Source organism: Trachurus trachurus (genome assembly GCF_905171665.1).
Source record: "Trachurus trachurus genome assembly, chromosome: 22".
Classification (NCBI taxonomy): Eukaryota; Metazoa; Chordata; class Actinopteri; order Carangiformes; family Carangidae; genus Trachurus; species Trachurus trachurus.
This window is the reverse complement of record NC_139907.1, coordinates 16,860,055-16,882,903: the sequence shown is the minus strand read 5'-3', so window position 1 is coordinate 16,882,903 and position 22,849 is coordinate 16,860,055. Positions and strand designations below refer to the sequence as shown.

Here is a 22,849-nt window from a genome sequence, read left to right as displayed (position 1 = left end):
GAAGGGAGCTGCCGCCTCGCCCACTGGGCCAGAGTGAGCAGGTTCCTCAGTCTCTGGAGAAGCATGTTCACTCGCGTGAAGGAGCTCCGGTCCAGAAACATCCACAGACCTTGGCAACGACTAAAGCCTGCAGGAATAAATACGACAAAAAGGTGAAAAATCAGATGTAAAGTCGGTTGAAATCACTTTTGAAGAGATGTGTACTTACATAAAGTTAACAGCTCTTTTTTTGTGAACTCTGACGTCCTCTGTACCCAGCAGCCGAAGGTCGGTAGGATTTCCTCCTTATCAACATCACCTTATTAGGGATAAATTCAAACATCAAGTACTTTACAGATAACAAGAAGCGAATGGAGGACAGAGCCATAATTTCATCAAATCCAAATGTTCCTAATGTACCTTCAGCTATGAGTTTGCGGAGCCAGCGGATGATGGCTCTGATGTTGTTGCTGGTCAACGCCTCAGCCCATTGGCCCTCTGTATCACACATTATGTCTCTTGTCACCAGGACGAGGGAGTTCTTGTATCAAGGTATCAGTACTGAAAAATACTGTTGAAACATAGGGTTCTTTACGGCAATATAAAACACAACTTACTTCATGTTATGTGCACTAGTTGATTCAGCTCAGTCTCATGCAGCGTATGTCAATGAGATTAAATCACTCTCACACTTAAGCCTAGAAAACCTCTAGACATGTTCCATAATTAGATCAATGGATTGTATGAGTACAGATTAGTAGTATGATGATTATTTTTGAAGAGCCTCCACAGAGAAGTTCATAAACACATCTTGGATAGTCAGTACTCACTTGAAGACGTGGTGCAGTCGACCATAGTTGCTCAGTTAATCTTCATTCTTGGTCGGTGCAGCGGTGAGTGTGTCTGCCCTGTGGATTTGCTGACTGGTTCAGTGGCTACAGTAACGTTCTCCTCTTACACAAGCTACTTTGGTACATGTTAATCCACTAATCTCACTCTCAGTTAACATTTCATTGGCTGATTTGCAGCGTGGCTGTGTGTGTGTGTGTGCGTGCGTGTGTGTTTATTTAAGTGTGTGTGGCGGGGGGGTGAAAATTTACCTCTTAAGAGACAGAAGGGGGCAAACTAAAACAAGATCTCTACTGCTTTAATCTAACAGGTATTTGGCACTTCTGGACACACCCCAGTCAGTGATGTCACCGCAAATGTTTTTTTCCACTTTGGCAAAAACACCTGCTGTGAAATCACTCATTGGCCAAAAGCCCTGCATGCCTGGAGAATAGAGCTGCAACATTAGCAATCTATAATCAAAGGAATTGGGAAATATTTGTATGTTTGAGTGATCATTTTAATAATTTTCTAAGTAAAAACATCAATCATTTGCAGTTTTTTATTATTATTATTTTTCTCATAGTGATAGTGGGCTGAATATCTGACATTTGAAGACATCACTCTGGACTGAAACTATATCAGCCATTCTGATAAATTTTATAAACAAACAAAAATGAATAGTTTAATCAAGTAAATGATGTATTATATTAATTAATTAATTAATTAATTAACTATTATTAATATTATAATGACTAATGAAAATAATTGTCAGAAGCAGACCTATAGGTTTCCACCAGCTGAGAGCAGTATAGCCCTTTATTTCTATTTATTAATTTACACATCCATATTTTTGCATATGTGCATAAAGCTTTTTGTATAAAAGCCAGCTTGGTCAGTGCATGCACTCATGGTGATGGTGACTCTCTGAAATTAGCTTTTCCAATCAAATGTGCACTTTTTTTTTTTTTCTCAAATGAAAACGTACACACACAAACACACACACGTACACGTACACGTACACACAATGGCTGTCAGCCATTACTTTCACGGTAGTTGGACAGTCAGATTTGCGTAGGTAGCAGAAGGTGGGTCCAAATCCCTCGTGGGGCCCAGGCCTGATTAATGATTAAAGGGGATTAGGAGGAGGGTCAGGACTTGGCTACTAGTCTCACTCTGATGCTGCTGTGTGTGGCTGCCTGCATAGAATCTGTGTCAGTGCGGCCACTTCACTCTCTCAGGACTAAATCTGAGGATGTCAGCAAGAAAAGAAACTGAAAATGAGAGAATGATGAATGATGGGAATGGTGACATATTTTCAAGGTGAATGCTGACTAGGCTGAGGTAGGTGCAGTGGATCTCTTGGATTTATTTTTTCATTGTGTCAGCTATTTCTTCTTTCATTTTCTGCCTGAGAACTTTTTTCACTGGATTAAAAAGGAAGTTATCATGTTTTTTCAGCTTCATTTTATGCTTTTGATTTTTTTTCCCCCCTCAGTTTGTTTTGCATGTAGATGGTTTCCTGTTTGTATACAACTGATCACATGTCATTGCAGTTTTGATTTTGTATGTGTTTTGTCATTTCGAGAACATGTTAATTTGAATTTTGTGAATATTTCTGTCCCCACTGTAGTCTCACAGAGCTGTCAGCACCTATTTTACAACCATAATGCAGCGTCTACACCATATCGATCATGAGTACCTGGCTAAGCTGCTTATGAAAGGACCTTCAGAGAACTGTTCAACCAACCCCCCACCCATCAGCCCCCGGCACCCCCAGGAGGATAACCTGTTCCTCTCCCCTGATCTACCTGTGGCCCACCCGTAATCCCCTCCCCTGACTTAAAAGAAAAACTGAAAGAGGATAAATACACAATGGCGGTCTTGAGAGTAAAGTTCACCAAGACCAAGAGGGACAAACTGGCCCAGGTGCTGTGGATACTCAACTGGATCTCGGTGGTGACGGGGGCCATCCTCTTCAGCCTGGGGCTCTTCCTCAAGGTGGAGATCAACAAGCGAGGGGAGCTGATGGCCGAGAGAGACATCCAGTATGTCCCCAATATGCTTATAGCCGTGGGCCTCATCGCCTGTGCTATCAACTTCCTGGGAGGGAAGATCTGTTACGACTGTGTGGACACCACCAAGTTTTTGCGCTGGAAGCTGATCATGCTGCCCTACATCATATGCACCTTCTTCTTCACCTTCTGTGTGCTGGTGGGGGCTCTGATGTGTTACAGCATGCGTGGGGAGCTGGAGGAGTCTCTGAACCAGGGGCTGACTGAGGCCATGAGGTTCTACAAGGACACGGACACGCCGGGACGCTGCTTCCTCAAGCGCACTGTGGACGTGCTGCAGATAGAGTTCCAGTGCTGTGGCAACAATGGATATAAAGACTGGTTCCAGATCCAGTGGATCAGCAACCGTTACCTGGACATGTCTCAAAAAGAGGTGGTGGAGTAAGTACAAGCTGCAGAATGAGGAGGACACTGAGTTTGTAAAGATCATTGGTTAATTCACACATGAAATGGGCTGTACTCAAATCACTGAAGTGGCACAATTTGTTTAATTCTTCATAACTAAATGGGGCAGAGCATAAAACATTGAAGGTCGGGGCAGGGTTTAGCTCAGTTGGTAGAGCACCCCCCCCCCCATGTGTAGAGGCTATAGTCCTCGCTGCAGGCGGCCCCGGTTCGAGTCCCGCGTCGGACGGCCCTATCCTGCGTGTCATCCCCCCCCCTGCCTCCCATTTCCTGTCACACTCTGAACTGTCCTATCTAATAAAGGCATAAAAAGCCAAAAAATATACTTTAAAAAAAAAAAAAAAAAAAAAACATTGAAGGTCTAATAACAAACTTCTAATGACACGTTTCTCAATAAAAGTAAAACTATGAAAAACATGACAGTTCACGGTATTCTCTATGACAGAAAAAAGAAATAAGCAACTTCATGGTACATTTAATTTCTTGAATTTATGTGCAGTAAAGATAATAACATGATAGTGTTATTAGATGGTTGACTGATGGGCCATTAACCAGAAGGTTTCTCAGCATAACATTTGAAGGCCTATGCTCTCTTTAAAAACTGCCCTCTTTTCAGAGAAAAAAAAAAAACACAAACCCCACTAATAATTGTCAAACAGTCCCTAACAATAATAATCTGAGAACAAATTTTCCATCTTGTCCCTACCATCCAGCCGCTTAAGGAGTAACGTAGAGGGGAAGTACCTGATGGATGGAGTCCCCTTCAGCTGCTGCAACACCAACTCCCCCCGACCCTGCATCCAGCGGCAGATCAACAACAACACCGCGCACTTCAACTACGAGCACCAGACAGAGGAGCTGAACCTGTGGATGAAAGGGTGTCGGCAGGCGCTGCTGGAGCACTACAACTACATCATGCAGTCCATTGGCCTGTCGGTCCTCATCACCTGGCTATTTGAGGTGAGAAAACACAGGCTGGTACCAACAGAGGGTCAGAGTGGTGAAGGTAGAGAGAGAGCTGCACAAAGCCTGGTAAATAACCTCAAGTGATGTCTCTCGAGGCAGTTGGTGCAAGTTTTAAAATGAGAAGAAAAACCTGAAGTCTGTGAACAACAGCTGAAGCACCAACTGAACTGTCAAATTGCATTGTGGGTAATGAAGGAGCCAGGTTTTCAGAGTGAAGGAGAATGTATGGAGTTTAAAAAAAAAACTCTCCTGCATCCATTACAACTTTTCACAGTAGAGCATCTCTAACTTGGTGAATTGTCTTTTAAAGAGACGTTTCTCCCCCAAAATAGCTGCATTGGTGCAAACAATGTTTCAGTTACTCATGTCAGTTCTTATTTCTCTCCAGGGAAGGATATGATCACCTGAGCCTTTGCCTTAACCCTTTTATCCACCTCACACACACATGCAATAATAATCCTTGCGTATAATCTCTAGGTCATCCATGCAGCACTTGAAGTGGACTCTCCTAGTGTCCTCTACTCTGTTGCAATTGTCTCCTAAGAAACTGTTGCAGGCCTGCAGATACAAATCATATATCATATGATCTCATATGGAGGGAGAAAAAAACAATTTTACTTTACTTTTTTTTTGTGTGATTATCTCAGTAGTGAATGTCCCTGCCTCTCGTTTCAGCTGTCGGTGTTAACAGGAGTCCGTTACCTCCAAACCTCCCTGGAAAACGTGCTGAGGCAGGGAGATCCCGACTCTGAGTCAGATGGCTATCTGCTGGAAAACAGCTTCATGGAAACAGCCCGAACCAACCTGAACATCATCAAGAGCCTCGGCAAGAACAATCAAATCGACACATCCAACAACGGAGACCCCAATATAGACGTCCCCTCCACCTCCAAAGCACACTACGGGCCAGACAACGTGCCACCAAAGCAGACACCTGAGGCCAGTTGACCTTTCTCCAGTAAAAAAAAAAAAAAAGGCCTCAGTGAACAGTGTCACTGAAGGCAGGACTTCTTACAAAGGTGGTGAGTCCGAATGAAAAACACCTGTGCAAAGGTGTTTGTGCATGCGGAAGATGAAAATCAGTAGGAAATATCTCTCAACCTATGATCCACCTCCTCGAATGAATATCTTTTCTTAAGTATAAAGACAATGCCTGTTTTTACAACCACAATCCACCATCACATAAATGCACACATTTAACATAACATCTGTACACACCTGTACTGTAGTCTGTTGTTTATAAATGACATTGTTGCCTGTGTGTTGTGATTTTCGCAACACATATTCAAAAGCTTCATACGTCTGTTGGTTGCAAGATGGGAATCATAAGGATGACAATTTAGTGAAGAAGGTCCAAAACTGAAGCACCCATGTTTGTTTTTTGTTGCCTGATTTCACTTGAACATGTAAGAAAGTACATGTGTGAATTTATAGTTATAATAGCGAGATTTGAGTGTCGAGTTACATTTCACTCATTAAGGTAATTGGTGATAAGGCCTCATATTAAGCAGGCCTTGTAGGACCTGGAAGAGCATGAATTTTACATTAGTTCTGGGTGTTATACACTATGTGCATTCTCACTAGCAAATTACATTTAAATGCTTTATAGCAAACAAAGTTGCACCGGTGGTAGTAAACAATTTAGCATGTTCTCACTTTCACATTAGTTAAAAGCACTTAAACAGACAGAAATCCATAGATAATCTATGACTGGTTACGTTTTCTAGAAGGTTCAAGCCATCACTACAATGACTCTGATGTGCCTCAGCAGTGCCACCGTGGTCCACCTGTCTCATGAAAACACTTTGTGCTGGGATGAGCAACCAAAAGCTTGACAATAAACTTTACGAGCTGACTTGGTAATGACTTCACTGTTTTTGTCTCATAAGGATTTCAGATGAGTTCATTGCAAGCTGTGTTTCTTATGTAAAGTAAGAAGCGATGGTCACTTACTTACATGACGTAAATAAGATACCTATCTGGGGCTCTCACATGTTGGACAAAACAATATCACTGATGGGAGAACAGCTCATTTATTTATTTTGTATACGAGCAAGACAAGAGGCAATTCAATTCAAACACCCTGCCTTGGAGCTCCTCCGTTTAACTCGGTTTGTAGCTGTTTACATTTTAGATAATAGAAACATTTGCACTCTGATTGACTCAGGGCACAGGAACAGTCCGTCTGTACATAGGCCAGTGTCTTTATTTCCACAGCCTGGAAGTCTCATGGAGTACAGTCAAACAACACAAAAAGGAAGAAGGATATATTCACACAAATTTTCCTGAAAAGGAAGGGAAATAATGAATGGGTCTACTGAAATGATACCATACTAATACGTACTTGCTTTCAGTGAAATGTACATTTCTTTCTTAAATAGGATATTGCAATAGGTGGTGGTGTTGTTTTTTTGTTTTTTGTTTTTTTAACTTCTTTGGTTTTTAAGTGAATAAAAACCAAATGGTGAAATGTAACCAATCATCTGTTTTGGCAGTGGTCCCATCAATAAGCTCTAATCATTACAGATCAGTAAAATACAGTAAATATCTGATCATTACAATCAGCTTGGCCTAGGTTTTTTTTTTTTTTGCAAAATGGTGACCCAATGCATCATAGTACAGAAGAAATGCTTTGATAATTCCCTGATTCTTAAAATAGTGAGACCTTTTAATGAGTTTATATCTAAATCAAAATATGACAGAATATGCCATACACAAATCTTTAATGCCTGCTGCTTATCAATAAATGTTTCCGTATCAGGAAATCACGAAAGCAGGTAATAGTATGCTTCTTAGAGTATTGAATCTGTTTAAATACAACTTTGAAAATAATGTATATTCTATAAATGTTGCATCCATAATTATGTCTATATGTGTGCAGGTGGCAGTGGGTTATGGTGAACCATCTACATAATTGATGGGCAAAATCCAAAATGTGTAGGAAGACTGAACCAGCCTACACATTTCCAAATGAATGTACCCTCCAAAACAGCATAACGCAACATTATAACTTAGAGCAGATCTTTCAGAACAGAAAACGAGAATGCAAAAAATTCACAGCATTACTCAGGAGAAAAATCAAATAATCGATAATAGACGTTTGTCTTTATTCGAATGAGTCTCTTTGCAAATAGCATTACTTGAGGAGAAACTCATTCTCACAGCAGACAATCAAATTAAAACAAGGCGACTTGGGTTTGCACATTATCCATCACCCTCCATTACTCCTCCTCCTCTTTCCCCCTTCTCCTGTGACTGTCCCAACTCTCTGAACTCCAGCAGGGGTTTTACCAGGGAGGGATTGGCTGCTCAGTCCTCCTTTGAATGGAAGAGGACCATTTGTTTGTGTATATGTGTAGTCTGTATGTGCATGTGTGTGTGTGTGTGCATGCTTGCTTGTGTGTGTGTGTGTGTGTGTGCCTGCCTCAGGAACACAGGAGCAGACTGTGCTCTATGGCTGTGTGGTTAATTTCTCGGCCACCACAGCTGGAGCAATCATCACAACATCTGCCACTCAAAGGCGAACATCACGTTGACCACCTCCAGGCTGCGGGCGATTTCCTCCAGGATGCAGTGCTGCTGCCACAGCTGGTTCAGCTTCCTGTAGCGCTCTGGGCAAAGGTGCAATGGATTGCCCCTTCTAGAAATGAAAACAAAGACGAACTAAATGAATGGGTTTGTCCAAAATAACAAAATTATACTCTTGCATTTCACTCTTAATGTATTTCAAGATTAAAAGAACCGCTCAATTTTGCTCCTGTGCTCATTATGACATTAAATATTGTATTGCTGGTTTGCCAGTATGATGCATTCATGTGTAAGTGTTAATATAGCCAACTAAAATGTAATTAACTGTTTGTTTATTAGCTACAATGTATCAAATGTTATGGGGTCATCATATGTTTCATATGTAAAAAGTTGATCTTCAACTTTACCATTAACTATAAGTGGAGTGGAGCAGTGGAGTCAAATGTTATGTATTTAATTTTGAGGTTGTGATGGGAAGGTATAAAAAAAAACAGACACACTAAAGCTCTTGCATGTGGAGAAGTATTCAACAATTTACAAAACTGAGCTAAAAACAATGACAATAGGAACAGCAAGGATTCTTACACAAGGTGAGGATCAGTCTCCCCGTAATCATCCAGGTAAGGGGCAGGGTACGTGCTTCCTCGAGTCTTACTGGCCATCAGAATTATTTCACACTCCCTTATCCTGTCAACACGGAGCAGAAGATCATTCATACAGAAGGTTTCATGGAAGGCAAAAGGCAGAAACAAGAGCAAAAGAAAAAATGTTTGAGAAGATCTCTAATGCTCCCGGACTGACGACCCACCTGAGGAACATCCCCACACCAGCGCCACAGATAGCAGCGTGGGCAGTGCAAGCTCCCACATCTTCCCCGTCCAGCTGACTGAGACAGCAGGAGCTCTGAGAGCACAGCATGGTCCCACAGAACAGGCACAGGGTCGGGTGCTTCCTCTCGTCATCTGTAGACTTGGGACACCTGAGGGGAGAGGTGTAGAGGACAGGAGAGAGAGAGTTTAACATCCACAGCAGATTTTCAGCTGGCAGATGGTGAGTGAAGGGAGCTTAATTTCCCACTTACTGGAAATGGCTGGCTTGATTGAGGAGAGCGCTGTAATCCTCAGGAAGATCAATCAAACGATTCCTTCCCCTGGGGTATCTGGAGAAAGAGTTCATTCATCAATTTATAAGAAGATGAATTCATCACAAAATTATAGCAGGACTGAAATGAATGCAAAAGCGAAAGTCTACCTGACTGTCAGTGCTTTGCCTTTCAGGGCTTTGGTTATTGCTGGGCTCCCACACCACCTTACGGAAAAGACCAAACTTGGTTCGTAAAACGGTTCTATCTCTTCAAAAAATATTACTGATCAGATATATTGATCTACCTTGATAGTGATCACCTACCTCTGCAGCAGTGGGTTAACAGTGTCTCTGTACTCCTGGAAGAGCTGGAACACGTTAGAGGGCAGTGCCAGGTAACTGCATAGTGCCTCCATCTGTCCTTGAGAGGTAACTGCAACAGACCAAAAACATCAGCTTGAGTTCATGGATCATCACACACGGTATGTTATGATGACAAAATACTCTGACCTACCAGAAGTGCTAAAAAGCTCCTCTGGAGGATGTACTCCAGTAAGGCAATTGAAAAAGAGAGCAGTGCAACGCAGGAAAGGTTCAATTCCTCTCTTTACTCTCTCTGCCACACAGCTGCCGGACACATCTGGAAGCAGCCTGGTGAGGAAACCACAGAACAATCAGTCAAATAAGATACAGTCAACAGGGAGCGATGTCTGCTCCTACTGAGTAGGCATTTCTTTAGGAGACAAAACAGGCGAGGCTGAAACATAATTTCTGTCCCACTCTGGCCTGTCTATCAAACTGCACACACACCCAGTGAACATATCTGAATTACTGAATTTTTGTCGGTAAAAGCTGTTTCCCTGCAAACAAAGGGGTGGAACTTCGAGCCTTGGGAATGGCAAAGGTTTCTAAATGTCAGGAAGTGACATTTAAAGTTTGAATTACAGAAAACATGACAGACATTCATGTCTGCTACGAACAACAGTTTTCTCCTGATTAAAGGGCAGTGAAACAACCAAACTGAACTTCCAAGAATCTGGCTTCTAATTTGTAGCTTGCAATTTGTAACAGAAATAGCTTTGTCAGTCATTAGAGGAAGAGAGTGCACCTTTTATGAACACCTTTCATAGTAGTCTACTCTAACCTTTGTGTCACCATCCAATTAAACTGAAAAGAAATTACTTTTACAATGTGCAATTATATAAGCAATTTCATAAATCACATACCTCACACTTATATGTTCATTTTAACCACATACATTTACTAAAAAAGAAATTCTGCTTGTGTACAGTAATTTTTGCAGATAAAAATTAATATATGTACCTTCCAGTGTGTTGTGACACTGTATTGTACAGCTCTGCTGCTGCCCTCACCTCCTCTGTATCCTCTCCTCCAGCTACTGGACTGAAATCTGCACAGAAATTATGCCATCATTTAATCATCACAACAATCCTAAATTATTACACAGCATTTTGAGCCCATTCATAAAATGGTAGTAGGACTATTAGTTATATTACTATTATATGTTACCATACAATACTACCAACATACATACATACACTATACATTATAATATTATATTATATTATATAGACCAGACTGTATGTTTAAAGCTGTTTCTGTTTGTACCTGTGGAGGTGAGGAGGATCTGTATAATATGTGCCATGGTGACCAGATGCAAGATGTACAGGTGGTTGTAGGCAGAACTGACAGCAGATGGCTGCAAGTCCACAGCCTCCTCCTGGTACAGTGATGGCACAGACAGCACCAACCCCACCTGACAAAACACACAATCATTACTGGACATACACCAGTGGTTCCCAAACTTTTCAGTCCTGTACCCGTTCAGACATTTGACCTCCAGCCATGTATCCCCTACTTTTACAAATACCCTATTACAAATACACAATTATATGTCTCTTACATACAGAATCTGTCACATGAAGTTTTTAAAATAGTCAGAATTATATTAAGATGAGCATGTTAGCATGTTCCACTTCAATTACTTTGAGAGCATGAATGCAACATGTCATTAATAAAAATAACATAAGAGACGAGGAAGAGCTCATTTCCTCTCAAACGTTCCCTCTCTGCGACACCTACCAGAAGGTGGAAGAAGTCGACCTCCATGAGGGACGGGGTGTTTTTTCTGCCCAAGGCTGGCAGCAAGACTGACAAGAGACACCACAGTTTTTAACATCAAAGGCAATTATATAGTCATAAGAAACTGATGAATGGATATGATATATTGAGTGCGCTTAGTTGGCCCACCTACCTCCCAGCATGTCTGTGAAGTACCTTTGGATTACAGCCTGAGAGCTCTTGCGTCTCTGTGATGCTGAAAACTGAACTATTGCCTTTAGACCTGCAAGCTAATATAGAGGAGAATTTCACAACCAGGACCATTATTTGCTGATATGTGACACTGTTTTTATGTTCAGTTGTAAGTAAGTGGCATCAAACCTGTCTGTTTTGTAAGGACCCAAAGAGCGATTTCTCCTCTTCCTGCAGTATGTTTTCTGTTAAAACACATACAAATGGAGTTTGGGTAAACAAAAACAAAAAAAAGGATTACAGGATGAAGTGATGCTGAAAACTTAAGTCTTACCAATGGCCTGAATGGTGAAGGCACATGTGTTCCAAGCCATGAGGGGCACACGAGGACACAGCTCATTGGGGGCTGTCTGCAGTCCCACCCTGTGGACCGTGGTGGCGCACACAACCAGCATCTCTACTATGCTGTCTGAGAACTTCCTCCTGCAAACAGCGAGCAGCAGAGAAGTCAGAACAGGAAACAGAGGTACTTGAGTGATATTGAAGGAGCCGACAGTTTCACTCACGGCTCCTGTACTCCGTAGCTGAGGATGGATCTAAAGTCCGGCTGGCCCTCTCCACACAGGGTCATTGTGTCCCCTTCAGCACTATTGCCCTCGGTGTTGCAATCTGGAAGTTAAAACCATCAGTTATCTCACGTCACATGATGTCACACATTTCAAACAAACACGCCCTAATAATTAATTGTTAAAGTAGATCCAACTGAACCAAAGAGCAAAGTAACAGAACCAATAACAAATAAAGAAATGCCTTTTCCTGTGCCTACGTTCTTCACCAAGAAGACATGAAATTACTGTATGCTCACTATGTCTTCTTACCATTATCCTGAGTGACTGACTTGAGCCCTTTAATCCTGGCAGAGATGATCTGGATCCAGCGAGGCATGGTCAAATGCTGTCCAATTATCTCTGCATTCTCACTGCACACAGGAAATAAACACTTTAATTACTTCTTCTCCTTCGTTGTGCATCTATTGCGGTTTGGTCTGAAGAAGTTGGAGTGGACATACTAATTAAACATTAGTGGTTCCAATGGGATGAGAGGGACGACAGTATTGCACAGAGACTTGCAGAGGGGACAGAGGTACTCCCCGTTCTCCAGGTCGATGATGAGCTCAGCATGGAGCCGGTTCCTAGTTGTATTCTGGACTGCCTCAAAATACCTGAAAAATACAGAGAATAACAGCTAGAAGGCAAAATGTTGGCTTCTAGTCAACTACACACATTAGAATTTAATTAAAATGGCAAAAACTGCCAAATTTGTTCTTGTAATGACTCACTTCTGCCAACATGTGGCATGCATGACATGTCCGCAGCTGCCAGTGTGGGTCCCCACTGCCAGTTCAGGCGGCATGAACAGAGGATATGATGTCCCTGTCCCTTTAAGGGATAAACACAGTGAACATGAATCTGGAGCAGACTTGTACCCATTCATCTGTAGCTGCCAAGAGTTAAGTGAAAAGTTTGTTGAATGAGAGACTGACCATCTGCTCTGCTGGTCGGTATCTTTCCTCTGCACTGTGTCAGCACCGTGGACCTCTGGACACAAGCGGTCAGCACCATGGCTGGAGCCTGAGCCACCACCTCCTGCTCCTCCTGGCAAAGAATGCAGGTCAGCACCTCCCTCTCAGCCGGGGTCGACCCTCGTTGAGGCCCAACGGCCACACACAGCTCCCTCTGCTCCATGGCACAGCTAGAGGAAGAGACCAAACAAGAATATTATTTTATATAGATGCTCATCTCTGGTCTTCAAAACAAACCAAAGGCTTTGTTGTTGTTGTGACTCTGCTCACCTCTCACTGGTTGAAACAGGTTCTCCCTGTGTCCCACTGTCTGGCATGTTGTCATACAGCATCTTGTTTGATTCAATGAAGTTTTTCTGCATTGCAGACATTTGAGCCATGATTTTCTGACGGTGGAGTTTGGCCGCTTCTGCCTTCCTTTTCCGCTCAGCTTTCTCTTTATCCTGAGCGCTCTGGACCAAAACATAACATTTCTCAGATGAAAAAGTACTGATGTATTTATGATTATTTCTCTCTAAGGAAATATGTTCTCTTACAGGTGGCAACACAAACATGTACTATATATTACATGCTGAAATGCAAATGTTTCACAATTATCATTCATTGTTTTGTTTTGTTTTGTTTTACCTCTTCTGGTTTGGTTGTCTCTACACTCATGGATGCCGTTGGACTGGACTTCTCTCTAAGGCACTTGACAATCTCAAACATCTAGGGGGGAAAAATGAAAATAAATGTGAGTTCAAAAAGATGATCATGAATATTTTATGATATACATGACAAACATACAAACATGACAAGCCTACCTGTAGAACCCATTTGACCATGTCTTTCTGAGCTTCAAGGGAAGGAAGAGCCTTAATTTTCCCCAACAAGAGGAACACTGACTTGCCCTGCTCTGAACCAATTCCTAGAAAACAAGAGGAGACATACACATATGTTACAAACTCTCAAAACCTAACAAGTACAAACATTTGAGAACTAACTATCACTGGATTTCACTCACTGCGAGCCTTAAGGCTGAAATCAAAGGTCACTTCCTCCACAGTGCTGTCCTCCAGCTGTGTTTTCTCTTCAAGCAATGCCTGACCAATCAGGTGCAGGGCCTGTGTGGTAAAGGTATGTATGTTATTATAAGTTGCAGAGAGTAAAGCAGAGCAGGGCAGGGCTGCAAAGTTGGATGTAATGTGTACCCTCTGGATCATGGCCTCTGTCCAGTGAGTTGACCGGTCCTCTGCAGCTCTCTGCAGGACGCATCTCAGGATGTGGATGACAATGTCACAGCAGAACAGGCGCACAATGTTGGAGAAAGCCGGGCAGAAGGACGGGGGCACTGGAGGACGCAGAGCTGGGACAAAAAAAAACCAGTGAAAGGGAATGTAAAAAGAGCGGATGCATTTTAACCAGAACAAAGATCACCACACCCAGGAACCAGTCAGAGGCCTGAGCAGAAAAAAAGATGGTGACTCACCTTTATCATTGCCCTCCTGTGACCTCCTCTTCTTCTGAGACTCTTCTGCCTGAAACAAGTGAAAAAATAAGAATGAACTGAGGGACATACAACAAAATTTGTGACAATTTGATAAAAAAAAACAGGCGATGACACATGCATTACCTTGCTATGCTGAGATCTTGAATAATGATAGAAGAAAGGGTTGAATTCTTCAAGGCGCTCTTTTTTCACTTCATACAGTCCATGTCCTGATACTCCTGGTTTTCTAAGAGCAGAAAAAAAACAGATTAAATCCACATTCATCCATTAGTGTGAAGATAAGGCTCATGGGTCATTTCACAGTCTTTACGTACTTGAAGGTGGAAACTTTGGCAATGACTGACTCCAGGCCTGTTTCATGGCTTTCCTACAAAAAAAAATCAATTTGACATTAGTGTGCTACCGGCCTTCTCAAATGCGTTCACTCTGTAAATGATGCAACTTACATTTTCTGGCAGCCCCTTGACCAGGCTACTGTGAGCCATAGGTTCAATGCACAACAGGTGGACAACCTCCCTCATGGTCACGTCCTCTCTGGTCACATGACTGATCCCGGGGACATAGCGCTCACCTGGAGACACAACACTGGTCAGTCACAACACTGTGGTTCATATTTAACTAAAGTAACCATGCATGACTGGTAGCATGTGACACTGTACCAACGATGACGATCAGGAGGTACAGCATCTCTTCTGTCAGTCGATTCCACTGCACCAGTTCATCCTGAAAAATGATTATTTCATCAACACAAACAACATTTGATGGAACTTTCTTCTCTGAACGAATATTGAGGTGTTACTTACCTGGTCTTTGCTTGAACAACTTCCATTAAAATAATCAAACAGCTCAAATCTCAACAAGATCAACATGAGGAAGTGGTTGGGGTCCATTTTGGAAGCAGCTAACTGTAAAACAATTAATGTGGAAGGTCATGTGTCACTTTATTTATTACAGTGACATTTATTAAATTTAAAAGGTACATCCATGAGAAAATCTTTCCCACCAACCTGAAGCATGAGAATGTCCTTATCGTACATCTCATCCCTGCATTTGACATCCTGGTAGTAGTAGACCTGATCGTGTAAAACAATTAATTTAGTCAGAATTCATCAATTTAAGAACAGGAAACTAACATAACAAAATATATAACACTATAAATAAAATAAAAAGAATGTAGCATACCTGGCTGACTAATGAAAGCCCGTTTCTCCGCCACATTTCGGCTGCGACCTGAGCAGCCAGCACCACACAGCGCAGAGGATGCTCCGCCAGGAAGGTTAAGTCATAAGTCTCCTGCAACAGAGATAACATTTAAAAAAAAGTAATTGTCCTCTGATGTCAGAAGTGGTAATTAAGACTATTCATTCAGTGCTGTAGGTGAAAAGTATTTTATTTTGATGTCACTCACAGGATTTTCCAGACGTTCAATGGCACCTGATCGGCACAGGACCACATACAGCCCTAAGGATAAGAGCAGATAAGGTATGAGTTTGCAGTTTACAGAAACGTTAGAAATAATTTAGAGATTTTACAATATTAGTTCCCCTACCAGCCAGAAGTCTGGAGATGGGCAGATGTATGCTGACAGGCTCCTGAGACACCTTGTACGGACGGACATGGAGGATGTGTTTGCACATGTAGTAGTCGGTGGCTTCCCTTCTGAAGGGCTGATTATTGCACTGCATCAGGAATTGATGGCACTCTTTAAATGTAAGCAGCAAGATCTCATCCTGAAGGGACAGACATGGGTTTGTTATGGGGTTTATAGTTACAATTCCTCTAACTGTGGGAAAAATGTTATTTGTTTGATTTACAAATTGTACAACAACTCACTTCTGAGGAACACCAGTCTTGAAACATAGCAAGAATATGGCGGAGCTGGATCTGAAGAGAAAAGCCAGCCTCCCATTCTGGTTCTACTGCAATGTGTTGCCCAAACTGGCGCTTCACCTCCTCCATACCCTGATAAAGAAATTGAAAGGACAGTCAGCATGGCTTGATGTAATATTTCTGCTATTGTTATGTAAGAATTAATCAGGGTTTGGATAATCATTACCTGCATGCACTTGAGAAGCCCAAGAAAGACTCTGAATCCCTCTAAGAACTCTCTGCGCAGCTCTTCAGTCCATATCGAGGGTTTACTGATCAGAATATACCTGAGAGACAGAAGTTACGTCTTTGACAGGTGAAGATCAAGAAAGTCAAGAGTGAATCATTTATTAAAAGTGCAGCCAGTTGAATCACCTGAGGTCGTGGAAGATGACCTGGATGCGTGAGAACTTGTCTGAGTTGTAACCCTGGAAGAAGAAACGGGTGTTGTCATCCAGATGTTCACGCAGCAGTTCCATGACGGTATCAACTACCACCTTGATGACATTTCCCTCTTCAATCAGCTGCCTGGCCTAGAGAGGAGAAGAGATGGATGTTAAGTGAACATATTAATGATGTGCCCTAATAACAACATGACACAGATATGTAGAAAATGAGACTTACCAATGTCGGTACAGTGAAGATCTGAACAGAGAGAGCAGTGATGGATATACTCCTCTCATGGTCATCAAGAATGAAGTCCTTCTGTAACTGCTTGTAGTGCTGAAAAGACAGGGATGGGGAAAATATTAACTCTAGTAAGAAGAAATCAGAAAACATTTTTAAATATTATATGAATTATTATATTTACCTTTGTAAATTCGATAGCAAAAAGCCTCTTGGACTCTGTTTCCATGAGCATGCTACAGAAAATCAGCTCATGCACTATCTTGCGAGCTCCTTCAGAAAATAAGAAACAAATGTAATGTTAGTGTCATTCGGGCTGAGGTTTAGATCAAACAGCTAAACTGTATGAAAATCAACAAAAGTTCAACTTGCCTTTGTACATCTTGGCATCGTGCAGCATGAGTTTGCTGATGAGACAAGGATGTCCTCCATCATTGTCCGGCTCTAGTGCCACTTGACAGAAGGCCTGCCTGAAGCCAGCTGCACAAAGAAGCGCACGAGGTTCCCAGTCACATGACATTCAAGGTAACGTGCAGCTGAAAAGTACATCGCAAGAAATGTGCAAAATAGAAATGCGTGGGTGTGTATTCTTTGGTTGCAAACGACGGCCGCACCTGAGTAACCGATGATCTTTTGGAACCAGGAGCCGAGACGCAGGGCAAAGATTTGATGAGCCATTACTGCTGCGTGAAGGATCTCCACCCGCAGTGGCTGCAGGGAAATGTGCTCCGAGTTGGACTGCAACACAGCAGTGACAGAGTTATGGCTCACCAAGATGTGCAAACATGGACAACGATGATCTCTGAGACTTAACATCATCAATTTCTAAATGAATGAGTGTTTAAATAGTTGTACTATTAATGGCTGGTATTTACTCTTATAAGGTCTCTTGCTTGCTGGCAGGTACGAAGGGATCCTCTCTTTACTGCACGTCGACCCTGTGCAACAGCAAAAAGGAGTACAATTACGGGAAGTGGTTCAAATTAATTTCCTTTTCATTGTAGTGTAAAGGAAACGGTTAAAACCAAAAATACCTCCTTATCAATAAGCGCTGTGTGTGTCTGTGCTTCTGCCTGATCGCAGTTAACAGAGCGCTGCAGGGTGTAGATCACATGATCGTACGAGTGGTGCTCATCATTGTACAGTACACAGTAGTATGCGTTGTCTTTTTGGCTGCAAGGATGGAGAAATACACTGTCAGAAGTTAACCTGAAAGCTTGGCATATGAATCTATTCACGTGAATTACTGCAGGCCGTACCGGGGCTGGAGCTCAGCTGGCAGGTCAAAGCTCTCCTCCCACACCAAGAAATCTGTAAAGTAGTTCAGCAGAACTCGGAGCAGCTTCACAGCACGTTCGTACAGCTCAGGCTCCAGCGCACACTCATCCTGCACAAAACGAGAGAATCACACAGGGCCCACATTGTCGAACATTCTCAGGAGGTGTCTTGTTCCAGAAATAACGTACTGGAAATAATGTCTTTGTTGGAGATTGTTGCAATAACCTTCTCTAATTCACCACTTCCTGTGTAACCAGCACTGACTCTGTGATGTGACAGAGGCCTGGTCTAAATATTTTGTTTAATATGAGTAAAACAGACAGCTAGCCTGGGGACATCAACTCCCCTGGGAACAAACATTCCACATAGCAGCTAAGTATTTCATACAAATGCCTGACATTTAACATACAAACTAAATAAAACATACAGAGAGTGCATGTATTTACACCAGTCTCGACGTCACACCACTGTGTGAGAACGAGCACTGGAATCTACCCCAATCTAAACAAGAAGAGATATGAAACAGCTACAGATAGAAATTTGCATTTTTGCTACAATCTGGCATATTTACATACGTGTATGTTCATCAATGTGCACTGTCCCATCTAAATAAACAAATAAATACAAATATAAATGCTGGGTTTTCATGCTCAGTGTGGATATACTCTTATGTTCATGTGATGTGTCACTGCTTGTTAAGCACAGGTTCAGATCTGATGGAGAAAACACAAAGCAGCTTGCCAGAAGGGGGCCAGTGATGTCTCTGTTAATAGAGGCACCTGCTGTTTACGGAAAAAAGCAACACGGCCGTCAAGCTGCATATCTGCTCAAAGCCCCCGAGCGTGATCTTATCAGAGAAAAGCCCAAACACGGCGATCAGCAAAGAAAGGCCAGACAAACAAGGGCTGGGAAATCAGTCATCACAATGTATCCCAGCAGCAGTGAGGTGTAAACTGAATACATCCCAGCACGATTCAGCAGGATTTAAGCTACTGAAGAAAGGCTGCTTTCAACCAGTCCCACCCACAACTCTTTTCCTTCAGCCTCCCAAATCTCTAAACCTAGTTATAAATTTTCTCAGTTGCTGCAGTGCTTTTCTTCCTCATTTCCGGGGCCACGGTCGCAGCCAAGAGAGCAGCATCCATGGCTAAGATGGGAAAATAACCATTCTGGGGTACACTGACACAGAATGGGATAAGTACACCCCTCCCACATCCCTCTTTCCGCTCCATTATGTAACTCACCGTTACCATGGCAGTGGCTGCCCCTGGGTCGTGTTTGGAGCAACAGGGGCCGATCTTCCAGGCTTCTACATCCCCACAATCACAGAACCCCCCGCCTGATGACGCGTGCATCTGGGAAAAAACGCACATACTGTACTGTCACTGACAGCAATTAAGTTATACAACTGCCTGAGCTCCGTGCATGCAATACTGTGCAGTTTGGGTCCAACATGAAAGTCCAACAATGATTTAGAACTATCCAAACAAAGATTTATCTTGGTGAATTTAAAACATTTTGTCAGTTTTCCCAAAGTTTAGGGGCATGCAGGAGGCTTAAAAAGTTGCTATTAAAACACACTGTGCACATGAATGAGGGCCTATCCAGGGTTGGTAAGGATGCTTCAGGACGCATAAGATTTAAAATCTCAAAACAGAAATCCAATGACAAGCAATTTTCTATCCCACTTATTCCTATTGATTTAAGGAGGAGCAGTTGACTCATTAATAAAATCAAAATCATCTCATTGAAAATGGAAAAAATACTGATACCAACCTTGTAACGATGGCTTTTGTGCACACTATCCTGGAAGCAATCCATGCACAGGACACAAGTGGGATCTATGGCACAATCCCTGCAAGTAGAGGAAGACCAGTTACTTCATTATGTAAGTGAATGTCAAGACAAATATACGTGGTCGTAGATGCCACTGTGACTGCTCTACGTGGTTCAATCTAGCCATACTGCACCCTGAGCTCTCCTTGACATTTTCAGTGTTAACATCCACAATGTAAACTTGAACTTTATTTGTGTCTTCTGTTGCTACCGACGAGCTGCCACTGCCTGCATATTATATTGTAAGAGTTTCATAAATGTGACATACACATACATACAACAAATACTTGTCCTATTAGATATTACACAGATACATTTTCAGTGTCTCTAATTATAACAAGAACACTGAGTTTATTTGAGGTAACATGAACACACATTTCACAAACTGAAACCCTTAAATTTTATTATGCGATTTATTTTGAAACTACTCATCAAAATTATGTTGACATTTTTTGTCCTCCAGCATGTCAGTACTCTATATCCATACTTTTAATTACCGTATGTTGTATATTACAGTAAATTCTTGAATACAGTCCATGCTGATAAAACTTGTACAGAAGCTTCTTTTTTTTTAAAGAAATGATTGGCAAAACTATCAAACAAAAAACAGATGTATACATTTATGTTTATGGAATTTTACATTAAGATCCCCTTACACGCTGCCTTGTGCTGAAACTTGAGAGAATACTCATTAAATATTGATTTCTAACTCTTAGCCTAAATACTTAGGTGATGGTGTTGTGTAATTAGATCATAGTAGAACTAAAACCTATTCAGGCCAAACTATTCACACTTGAAGCACTTGATGATATCAAATAGCCTCCATGTTCATACCGTGTTTGATTGCTGTGGTTTTATAACTCCTCCAGTGTAACCATAGGATCCATTGGGACTGAGTGCTACACAGATTCTTTTTATTTTATTTCCTGTTTCATGCATAATTTTTTGTAACAATGAAAACATCTTTTGATCCATATATAATCGGCCTATATTAATCATCCAATATTCTCAAAACTATTAATACTTCTACTACTCCTATTACTATTAGTATTGTAGTTGTGACTTATTTATTACAGAACATCAAAGGGTCAACTCAAACCTGCAGGAGTAGACAGTCTCTCCCTCTCTGAAGACTCGTCCACAGAGCTGGGAGGAGGTGCTCCCCTGCTTGAGCTTCTCCAGACCCTCTTGAGGATCTTCTCCAAACAAGAAGCACTCCAAAGGATAGAGGAGCCTGTGCTGCATCAGCTCCTCTTCCTCCTGAGGGCTGGACTCATTCTTCAGGCAGAAGATCTGAGGCACCTGCTCCTTCAGGTAGGCGAGCAGCTCCGCCCTGCTGTCTGCAGCCTCCAGCCATTCCTGCAGGAGGGCAGAGGAGACCTTGGCTTGTTTTTCAGTAACTCACATCTCCAAAAAGTGACACACAACAACCACGTGTATTGGCCACTACTGTCATTGTCACATGCAGATAAATGTTTACCTTTAGCAAAACATCATGTTTAATAATCAATTTAAACCTCTAATATTGGCGTCAGTGTATGTGACAATGTAGACTTTTGTAATGAGATTAGAAAGGTGACAAATTAAATCAATTTCGTTTTGTTTTCTTTGATTTCTGAACTGCGTCAGGTCAACTTACCCAGGAATGCCAAAATGTCAATCACAGACGTTGATAAAAGCATATCTGGGTGAGCCAGTTTCATTTTCACTGTGATATTTGACCATAGTTTATGACGACACAATAAGCGTCTGAAATTCCCGAAAGTTGGTGGCATGAAGCCTAAACTCGTGGTCAACTCTTGTTCAACTCATGTTGAGGCGGTTTGGACAAAAGCGACCACCAAAATACCACCGGATGGAGATAAAGACTCTGTGGAGATTACTTCCATACTTTTCCCTGACTGCATTGTCAGCTAGGATACCCGCTGAGTCCAAAGCCAGATGCAAACACTGCCTCTTGGTGAGCAACAAACTGTGCAGCGTTTGCAAAGACGTTTTTAACCATTTAGACAGCTAGCACAGGAGCTAGTTAGCCACGACTGCTAGCTGGGGAACTATTACGTCCGTTACCCGCGCCGTCAACACGTACTGTGCAAAGAAACCTACACATTATACTTCAGCATATTGTCCCTGAGCTACAGTCGCCACTGTCAGCTGTGTAACATGTTTAAATATCTTACCTTGCTGAGCTCAAGTCCGTCTGGGGATTTCTCAGCCGCCGCCATATTCCATTTGCCGTAAAGAGGTGTCGCTAGGAGACGGTTCCCCTTGTAATCAAACCCCGACGCTTACATCCCATCATTCAAATAGACAGGCATATTTACGTCCATTTTAGCTTTAATATATTGACAAAATAAAACACTTTCACGTTTTTTTTCTGTCAGTTAAATGTTTTTGTCAAAATAAACATTTTGTAAACAAAAAATATACATCTCTGACTCGCCCTCTGGTGGTAGTATGGCTCAGGATTTCCATGTATAGTAGTACTGTATGTCCCACATAGCCAGTAGAAGAAGAAAAAGTGTTTTTATTGCATTTTCATACAACACAACAAACCCATTCCTAAGAAGACAGTAAGACAAAAAAAATCATACATGTCTAAACTACAGACAAAAACAATACCAGACTTCAGACACACACAGCACCTATATGGCCCAGACATTCTTAGGTTAAATAATAATAATAATAATAATAATAATAATAATAATAATAATAATAATAATAATAATAATAATAATAATAATAAATAAATAAATAGGTGTGTGTGTGTGTGTCATAGACTGTAAAAAGAAGGTGTGTGTGTGTGTGTGTGTGTGTGTGTGTGTGTGTGTGTGTGTGTGTGTGTGTGTGTGTGTGTGTGTGTGTGTGTGTGTGTGTGTGTGTGTGTGTGTGTGTGTGGAGCAGATGAAAACTCATGTTCAAAATAAGAAATAAAAAGCTTCAGACCTTACAATACCTCTTTGTGTTGCCCTGCAATGCAGAGTAAATCTAAGGTGCTCTGTGTGCCATTACCTCCTCCTAAAGTTGCCT

The 22,849-nt window shown here is 41.8% G+C and overlaps 2 protein-coding genes across 2 annotated transcripts; one reads left to right on the top strand and one right to left on the bottom strand.

Moving 5' to 3' along the window:
- Positions 1–2,682: 2,682 nt before the first annotated feature.
- On the top strand, positions 2,683–5,201 carry LOC311006208 (photoreceptor outer segment membrane glycoprotein 2-like; the record flags this gene model as incomplete). Its single annotated transcript, XM_083998948.1, has 3 exons — positions 2,683–3,263; positions 4,001–4,247; positions 4,929–5,201. 3 exons carry the CDS (start codon positions 2,683–2,685, stop codon positions 5,199–5,201), a joined length of 1,101 nt encoding a protein of 366 aa, XP_083855074.1.
- Positions 5,202–6,441: 1,240 nt separating this feature from the next.
- Positions 6,442–22,268, bottom strand: ubr1 (ubiquitin protein ligase E3 component n-recognin 1). The gene is made up of 47 exons (XM_083997806.1): positions 22,000–22,268; positions 20,919–21,178; positions 19,760–19,838; positions 19,228–19,338; positions 17,965–18,092; positions 17,740–17,878; positions 17,581–17,643; positions 17,320–17,443; positions 17,078–17,185; positions 16,890–16,978; positions 16,703–16,801; positions 16,454–16,611; positions 16,266–16,365; positions 16,043–16,171; positions 15,759–15,939; positions 15,618–15,670; positions 15,392–15,502; positions 15,217–15,282; positions 15,013–15,114; positions 14,869–14,932; positions 14,656–14,780; positions 14,524–14,576; positions 14,333–14,435; positions 14,189–14,237; positions 13,911–14,065; positions 13,724–13,823; positions 13,524–13,627; positions 13,348–13,428; positions 12,991–13,172; positions 12,682–12,890; positions 12,478–12,577; positions 12,208–12,360; positions 12,017–12,117; positions 11,705–11,807; positions 11,473–11,621; positions 11,328–11,383; positions 11,140–11,236; positions 10,968–11,035; positions 10,494–10,641; positions 10,188–10,275; positions 9,379–9,515; positions 9,189–9,297; positions 9,033–9,089; positions 8,863–8,940; positions 8,590–8,760; positions 8,367–8,468; positions 6,442–7,893 (listed from the first exon to the last, which is right to left on the bottom strand). The coding sequence occupies exons 1-47, from the start codon at positions 22,042–22,044 to the stop codon at positions 7,752–7,754; spliced, it is 5,229 nt and encodes a 1,742-aa protein (XP_083853932.1). The 5' UTR covers positions 22,045–22,268; the 3' UTR covers positions 6,442–7,751.
- Positions 22,269–22,849: the final 581 nt, after the last annotated feature.